The 9298-nt window shown below is 35.6% G+C and overlaps 1 protein-coding gene across 1 annotated transcript in view; it reads right to left on the bottom strand.

The window, feature by feature from the left end:
- Smp_160470 (putative tbc1 domain family member 2 (prostate antigen recognized and indentified by serex) (paris-1)) overlaps nucleotides 1–8313 on the bottom strand; it is a gene marked incomplete at both ends in the record, with an annotated part of 82182 nt that extends 73869 nt beyond the window's left edge. The window contains one exon of the mRNA XM_018792899.1: nucleotides 8247–8313. Coding sequence (XP_018647465.1) covers nucleotides 8247–8313 — 67 coding nt within the window. The remainder of the gene's footprint in view (nucleotides 1–8246) is intronic.
- Between the last annotated feature and the right edge of the window lie 985 nt (nucleotides 8314–9298).

Here is a 9298-nt window from a genome sequence, read left to right as displayed (position 1 = left end):
ACTTTGAAAAATACTGAAATCTCCACAAATTCCCTTCTGATTATAATTCTATGTTATTTCAACACCCTTTAGAGTTCTTCTGTTGCATCATAGCAGTATGTTAAAACGACAGTACTATTCCATTATTACTTAGCAACAAAAACCTTTACGTTTTATTTCACTTTTAATTCATTCCGTTTACCCTCTTCAGATGCAGTAAAATCGTTCACTTTTCTAGAGTGATTTAAAGCTAGAGAGAGAGTTTATTTTGCATTTATATATACAAATTGATCTGATTTCCTTTATACATTGAACTTATTTTGACAATAATCTTAACGTATAAAACTAGAACGATAATTTTGTGATTAAACATTTTATCATTGAAACAAAACTAGTAAATATTGTGGTGTGTGCTACTGATGTCAATAGATAAAAGTAATATGTTACATCAGTTGAAAGTGAAATACCAGGCGGACGAAAGTTAAGAAGACCATAGAGAAGAGAAAGAGAACAGAAAGTAATTGATATGAAAAAGAAGAATTAGTCCAGTCTGATACAATTGATTGAAGAATTTACTGTATGGTTTTTAGATTTTACTAATAGATTCTGTAATTCTATGTTCAAGTACATTCGATTGTATATAGTTAAGATCATGAGTCAATTGAAGCTAGACCACCATCGAAAACCTGGAAGCACTCAAACGGTCGTTTCGTCCTATTGTGAGAGCCCTCAGCAGTGCGCATCCACGATCCTTTCCTGCGGGATTCGAACCCAGGACCTACAAGTTTCGAGCTATTGAGCCGGTATCCAACGGTGTCAATGTCTAACCTCAACCAATTCACATTCGATTAGTCCCCCCCCCACTTATGTTCTCGTTCACTACAATATTACCAATTTTGCCTTAAAACGATTTATATTTATATGAAACAATAGAAGAAAACATAAAAATGAACTGATTCATCTTTGTATTTACCTTCACTAATTTCTGAATCATTGAAAAATTTATTATCTAATTAATAAAACAAATATATAAAATAAAAGTGAAATTTAAAACAATGAATAAGAAAATTAACAACGATCTCAATATATTATACATGAATGCCCCCCCCAAAACGCCCTGTTGCGGACGACAGTGAGGAGAGTCAGCCCTCCCTCTCAAAATGCTCACACATAGTCACGTGTATATAGCCACTACCAGGGAAGTTCTACTCACTGCCTTTTCTCATGGCATTACTGTTGTTTACGAAATTAAGAAGACGAAAAACGAATGTCTAGCTCTCTAATCGGGTTGGTGGATATGGAGGACCCATCCAGGGCAGTTGGAAAACCCTGATTCCAAACCAATGGTGCACATCCTGATGAGACAAATGGTTTATGAACCTTTTGTTGGTGATATGCTACCATGGGACTGCATCTCCTTACGTTGCTCCACTGCCTAATGGATCAGACCTTTAGGTCAAATAATTCGAGTAAGGCCACCTAAGGAAACTACCAACTTCTGTTCGGGCATCCGAACAGTACCCCTGCCTTCCAACAAGTCAAATGATTTATGTGGCTCATATCTATTTGGTGATCTCTTGAACCAATGTCTATGTGCTTAAATAAAAAATGATTAATTTAATATGAATACTTTAAAAAAGTTATTTAATTTCTGCTAAACAGGAATAAACACAGAATACAGTTAAAGAATTTTACATACGTAATTTTAACATAAATAATTGACCAGGACATGAGAAGAATGAACAAAAATTAAATAGAACTAGAAAAGAAGGCCCAGAACAGAGTGGGTTGGAGAATGCTGGTCGGCGGCCTATGCTTTATTGGGGGTAACAGGCGTAAGTAAGTAATAAGTATTTGAGTAGGAAGAGAATCGTAAAACAAATAGACAGATGGTTTATCAGTTATTTCATTAGTATAAAGCTTCAAGAAAACAAAACAACTTGTCTTATAAACTGAACAGAAAGACCAACTGAGCGAAACATAAGAACATTTGTAAGTTGGTTAGTCCATGTAATTAATATTGAAACGTTGAGTCACAAGTTCGAATCCATGTCTATCAACTTTATGTGTAGGTTCTATAGCTTCTTGAAATTTGTACAGTTCAAAAACTAGCGTGTATATCTGATTTGATCATTTTTATTTCATACATTGAAGAAACAGGTATCTAGTACTCTAGTCTCAGCTCTCAAGCTAATACAAGTTCATGCTGAAAAATCTCTGTAAGAAATACAAAATCGTTCTCGTTAGCAATCATTAACATCATTAAAATGAAGATTTTTTTATTTCGACCACGAACCGGTTGATGTTAGACTACCATGAAAAACCTAGGAACACTAGACGACCGTTTCGTCCTATTATGACAGCCTTCAACAGTGCTCACCCATGATCTCTCTCGCAGGTTTCGAACCCAGGATCTCCAATCTGTCAAAGGTCATCTGGCGCGCGAACGTTTAACTTCTAGACCACTGAGACAGTATTCAACAATGTTAATGTCTAATCTCAACCAATCCATGAAGATTTTTTATTTGTCCTTCTTAGCTAACCTATTTGTAAAAACTACAGAGCTAATAGTTTGTATATTAAATTATATAAAATAGGAGGTATTTATTAATTTAAATAGTCTCAGATATGTTGAATGTCTTAGACATGACTATCAAAGCAATAATTCTATGATTGGTCACTTCATTCAATATTGATTAATTGTTTTGTAGAACGAAAGCTTTCCTTATTAAATCTCTGAGCTTAGAAAATAGAACACACCTAGAAACATATACAATTGAGCTAAGATTCTTCTATTCTATCGATTTATATATCTATCAAATGATGAATGGTAGCTCAATTTCGTGGATGGGTTGAAGTTAGACATTAACACCATTGGATGATATCTCAGTGGTCTACAGGTTAAGTAAGACCAAAGGTCCTAGGTTTGAATCCTGAAAGCGGGATTGTGGATATGCACTTCTGAGGAGTCTCGTATTGGAACGAAACGCTCGTCCAGTTCTCCTCGGTTTTCCCTGGCGGTCTAGTTTTAATTGATTCATGAACTCAACGATTTAAACTCATTTATTTCTCAGTCATTCGCTAACTTGAAAAATTATATCTTGACTATTAATCTTATATATTCCTCATAATCAAAGAAAGAAAATAATAACTGACGCTTATGCTTGAACGTAGTTTAGTTTTTTCTCTTTAAAGAACTCGATCATTCTCTAATAATTATATATCTTGGTCAACCATTTTTTATCTTGTTTATAGACGCTTAATTGTGATATGATATTGCAAATATGTGAACATATATTACGTCATCGAACAATTGCTATTACTATAACCATAACAACAACAACTGTAGTGAACGAGAACTCAAGTTGAGAAAATCGAATGTACTTGAACAGAGAATTACAGAACATCTTACTGAATTCTGAGGACTATACAGTAAATACTTCATTTGCAAAATGTCAATCAATTATCGCACAATTGATCATCCGTTTTGCAAATATCAGTCGTTGTCTCACAATTCACTGTTCCTTCGTTCCTATACTAGTCGCATTCTGTTCCCGTCCTTTTTTTCTTGATCTTCTTTACCTTCTGCTGCCAGATATTAAATTTCTGACTATCATTATATACTACTTATGTCGATATAAGTGGCACATACCACACTACTACTACTACTGTAAAGCGAACAGACATAAGTAGTATGTAGCTGGAATTCGAACTAGGATGCTTACCAGTAGAAAGTTGAAATAAAGAGAAAATGAAAGAAATCAGAGGTCAATCAGAATAAAGACAGGATTGAAGAATAATGAAGTATGTAAAGGACAACTTTCTGAAAGATATGTAAATGATGTATTGAATGCACGATTCTCATTTTAATTTTACCATTAACAAACTATGTCGAATAAATCTTTATCTATTCTAATCATGTTTATACTTGCATCTTCGGCAAAACTATAATTTGTGAACGGACCAATCAGAAGCGTTTGACGGATTTCAAGGTCAAAGCGCCAATTTTAGTATGTGATTCTCATGTACGATCGTTTCATAGTGGATTTTAGAGAAAACGTGGTAATTGAGAGGCTACAAAAAATGGGACTACTAAGAAGTTATTTTATTTGTGATTGTGATAATCAAATGACTTATGGACCTTGTGTAGACTACAATGATGATGTCTTTCGATGTAATATGTGTTGGAGGAAGAAGTCTGCTAGAATAGGGTTTTTTTCGTTCGATCCAAATTGAGAATAAGACAAATTATGATAATTGTCGCGAACTGGATAATAAAAGCACTAGTAAGACTAGCTGCAACTGGGTACTACCATATATACGGATGATTGGAGAGCGTACAGATGCCTACATAGACTTGATTATGTGCATCGTATCGTTATCCACAAACGGCATTTTGTGGACACAACAACCGAAGTGCACACAAACAATATATTAAGCTATGTGGTCGAGGCTGAAAGAGTTTTTGCGACCTTATCATGGCTCCAGAGACCGAATATTATGGAACCATATGGATACTTTCCTCTACCTTATGCATTACGATTTTAGAACATTCGAACCTCTTTCTAACCTTGACAAGTTTTTGGACCATATAAAAGAATTGTATTCACTTTAATTATTTGGTTTTGTATAATATATATTAACTATATACTGACTGTTTACTGATTGGGCAATTATTTTCAAGGTCACTAAGATTCTTTCAAAGGTCGTCCGTAAATTATAATCTCACCGCATCTTCTATCTAGTTGTTGAGATGTTTGAAGCTAATAAGCTTTGAAGAATTCTAATACATGAACCAAGAAGATTTTGTTATCAACATCGTCGAAAATAAACCAAACATCAAAATAACCTATACGTGCACATATTTCACTAGATGTCTCTTTTGGCTACCTTCGAAAACAATATAAAACCGATAAAAATTTACTAGACGTAACATAACCTGCTAAATGCAGATTACCAACTCACCACTTCTTGATATCACGTTGTAGTTTTCTTTTTCCGTTTGATTAAATTCGTCAGATTCTGTGGAATCGGTGTTCGCTGGTAAATATGTGTATTTTATGTGCAAAAAATATCAAACAATGATATATATATTCACATGGAACTCAATAATGAAAGTGATAAAATTAAGAATCCTAAACCCGCTTACTTCTTTTCAATCTTTTTTGCTAACTGTTTTATACTACTTGGTTATATTCAGTAGGGGTTTTGTGGAGGTTTAGTATTTTCACAGTTGCAAACGTGAGTCAATTGAAGCTAGACCACCAAGGAAAACCTGGAAGCACTAGATGGCCGTTTCATCCTATTGTGGGACTCCTCAGCAGTGTGCATCAACGATACTGCCTTGCGGGATTCGAACCCAGGACCTACCAGTCTCTCGCCAGAGCACTTAACTGATAGACCACTGAGCCGGAATCCGATGGTGTTTATGTCTAACTACAACCAATCCACGAAGTTGAGCAACCGTTCACCAATGGTCTTCAGTGAGTTGTTATCTCACAACAGACGTGGTTTGGACTCAACTGATCACTGCTTCTCATTAGACCTTCAGGATTTACCTCTCCAAGTCAGTCACTAGTGAGCATATTCAGTAGCCAAAAATTTTATTCGTCAGAACTTGATGCTTGAAAAATTTCGGCGAGACCATAGTTTAGCGGGAGGGCCAATCAGAAGCAAGTGTGTTGTTTCAAGGTCACAGCTCGTATTTCATAACACAATGCTTACATACTATCGGTTTACAGTGGATTTCAAGGAGGAAGTAATAGTTGAGCTGCTACAACAAATGGGATTGCTAAGAAGTCTCTTTATTTGTAATTGTGATGTTCAAATGACTGCAGGATTTTGTGCAGACTATCGTGATGATGTTGTATTTGAATGTAATACAAGATAGAGGAAGTAGTCTGCTAGGACAGGGACTTTTTTCAATTGATTCCGATTGACATTTAGACGGGTTATGATAGTTGTAGCAAACTGGATAGTAAACGCACCAGTAACACTGGCTGCGACCTTTGCAGATGTTACTGAAGATCCACTGGTTCAGTGGTATGAGTGCTGTCAAGATATATATGCAATGAAAATGACAAGCTTGAATCAGTCGTTTAGAAGAATCAGGAGAACCGTAAAACTCTACGAAACAGTCATTAGAAAACCTAAATTCAATAGAGGAGGAAGTGTTAAGGAAGACTGGATAAGAATTACTTCCTTGAGTATACTGAGTAGGTTTTTTGGTATATATGATAGATCATTTTTAAAGGAACACTTCCAGAGCGTGAGAAAACGACAGGCCACAACAATAATACTAATGATACGAGAGAATTTGCAGCCGGGTACCACAATGTACACGGATGACTGGAAGTAATATCAATGCCTATCTAGACATGGTTGCGTTCATCGTATCATCGTTCACAAATGACATTTTGTAGACCCCATCACACCCATAATATAGAAGCAATGTAGTCAAGAATAAATGAATATTTGAGACCTTATTATGGCTCCAGTAGTATACCATTGAAGTTAGTCTTGATGGATTATATTTTGACAAACCTAGAACAAACAAAAACGAACCCAATAAATATTTAGACAAAACTGTGCATGAGGTATGTTCATGATACGGTCGTTGCTTTTCATATCTATAAACATATTGCTTCTATATTGAATTGTTTCAATAAAATTCATCTTAATACAGAATTTACAGTGAAACATGAATATAATGGCGAATTTAATATATTGATATTGGTACTCAGATCAATTTGAATGGCCAAATAGAAAGTTATCTTCATCTAAAAGAGACCTGGAGTGGACTTAGTTTGAATTTCAATAGTTTCTGCTTGATAAGCAACAAAAAGGTTTTGATTAGAACACTGGTTAATTGTCCATTGAAATTATATTCAGGAAGGAGGATTGAAGAAGAATTCGCTCAATCAAGTTTTGTGCGGTTGCAAGTCTAACCGATTGGATATAGTGCACACTGTGGTGAGATATTAGGTGGTTGCTGTTAGTCGGCCCATTTATTAGTCTTATCTAAGGCTGTGAAGCTGGTTGTCTCTAATTTGAAGCCCACAAGTAGCTTCAGTTCCCTTGACATTATAGGTTAGCCCTGCTGATGTGTGCCAAATAACACGAATTGTAGGTAAAAGGCAGAATTCGGACTACCGACAACCACCTAACGTGTACATTTGTTACTTATTAGTGCCTATCACATGAAGTCGAAAACATGATAAAAATGTAATGTTATTCAGTATTAAGCACATGTACACTTAAAATAAACATACAAACTTCTCTAGATTCTCCATTGATCTCTCCCACTAAGTATGAGTCGTTCCCTATCAGATTGTTTTCTGCTGAAATAGGAAAAAAAAATATTAGAATTAAGTTCTAATGTAGTAATACTTAGTGATTTACACCCTAATCTGCTTACACAATTACATCAGCTATGGAAGTATTGAAATTACTTATTATTTATTTATTTGTACACATAAATATTGGTACAAGGGGGTACCAGATACATATGTGCCGCACAAACCTCATTCGATTTGTGTGAGGGCTGTGATACTGCTCAGGTGCCCAAACTGAAGCAGGTGGTTTTCTTAGGAGGCAACACCCGGAGCCTTTGACCTAAAGGTCTGATCCATAAGGCAGTTGAGCATCATGAGGAGGTGCAGTCTCATGGTAGCCGGTGATCAACGATTGATTCAAACACCATTTGTTCCCTTAGGATACTAGAGCCTATGTGCACCATTGATTTGGAATCAGGGTTTTCCAACTCCCCTAGGTGAACTTTCCGTGTCCACCACCCCGGTTAAAGCGCCAGACATTCTCTTTTCGTCCTCTCAATTTCGTAAACAACAGTAATGTCACGAGAAGGCAGTGAGTAGGACTTCCCTGTCAGAGGCTGTAAACGCGTGGCCATGTGAGATCATTTCGAGAGGGAGATCGGACTCTCCTCACTCTCGGCCGTACCAGGACATTTTGGGGGCAGTATTGAAATTAATGAGTACTAGACGGCTATTCTTTGGTATTGGAAACTTCTCGGTAGTGAGGTGATGACTTCAACAAGGCTTAACATATTCTTCAATTTATAGAATCTAATCTGTCTTAAGATTCAAAATCGAAATCCAAGTTAGTTATCCTGTCATCTACTAATCAACGATGGTAGAACACACAAGTGCACAATCACACATATATAAACCCGTATAATTTAGACTGCAACAAGAACCAAACTGCTTTCTTTCACTGACTAAACTTTCTGTAAATAACAAAGAACTTACGCATCAGTTCTTCTTTTTGATTATTTACTTGGCATTTATTTTCTGATAAGTTGTCTAGTACTTTCATTGTTGTCCTCAAATGACTTCGATTCTCTCCATCTGAAATTTTAAGTTTGCAAAAAGTCTTCGGTGAAGCTATATTAGTCAAGTGAAGTGATGATAAAAGTCAAACTAAACGTCAGGAAACGGTGTTACATTTAACAATGAGCATGGTTTAAATCTAAAGATGGATTATCACATTGTTAAATTTGAAGGTACTAACCCAATATGATAGTGTAATGCATAACATGAGCATAAAAAGTGTTAAGTATGTTATCATTTGTAATGGTTTGCATTTTACTGTTCTTGATACTTCTGGCTGGAACGGGGAATTATGGATCTTTACAATGAATGGCAAAAAGCATATCCTTTGAACAATTTAATGGCTATTATGACCAAGAAGACTAACAGATGATTTAAAATGATTTGAAGTAGTGTATATCAGATCCGATCAGAACCAAGGACTTCGTGAACAATCAATTTAAAAAAATACATAATTATCAGTTGGTACAGATTTCGCATTCCAACAGGATGGCTTTCATGGTCAAATATCTTAACAATAACAGCTCAGAATAGGAAGCTGCGTGGAGCAGGTTAAATTCCAACAGCAACCATCAGTCCTCAATAACAAGCGCCGACCACAAGCACAATCTAGACTCATGTCTTTCTATCGATCATCAACCACGTAACGTTCATATTCCGAAACTTCTACCGCTATCTTCTTCAGAACAATATGAGTTGTTTTACTGATTTACAAATGTGAAATGTACCTTTCTCACTTGTCTGACATTGGTTTTTGATACATTAAATATTGTTTCATCATTAAAAACGCGCTTCGAAATAACAAACATGTAGCTCCCACTAAAAGAAAACTATCTGTTCGAAACAATGAGATAATAATTAAAACAGACTAAAACGCTTTTATTGAAATTTATATTATGAGCTATTAAAAATAACATAAAATATAAGCAACCCCAAATGCTCTGGTACAGTCGATGGTGTGAAGAGTCCGT

The sequence above is a fragment of the Schistosoma mansoni genome, chromosome 1 (assembly GCF_000237925.1).
Source record: "Schistosoma mansoni strain Puerto Rico chromosome 1, complete genome".
In the NCBI taxonomy this organism is placed as follows: Eukaryota; Metazoa; Platyhelminthes; class Trematoda; order Strigeidida; family Schistosomatidae; genus Schistosoma; species Schistosoma mansoni.
This window is presented reverse-complemented; position numbering and strand designations above follow the sequence as displayed.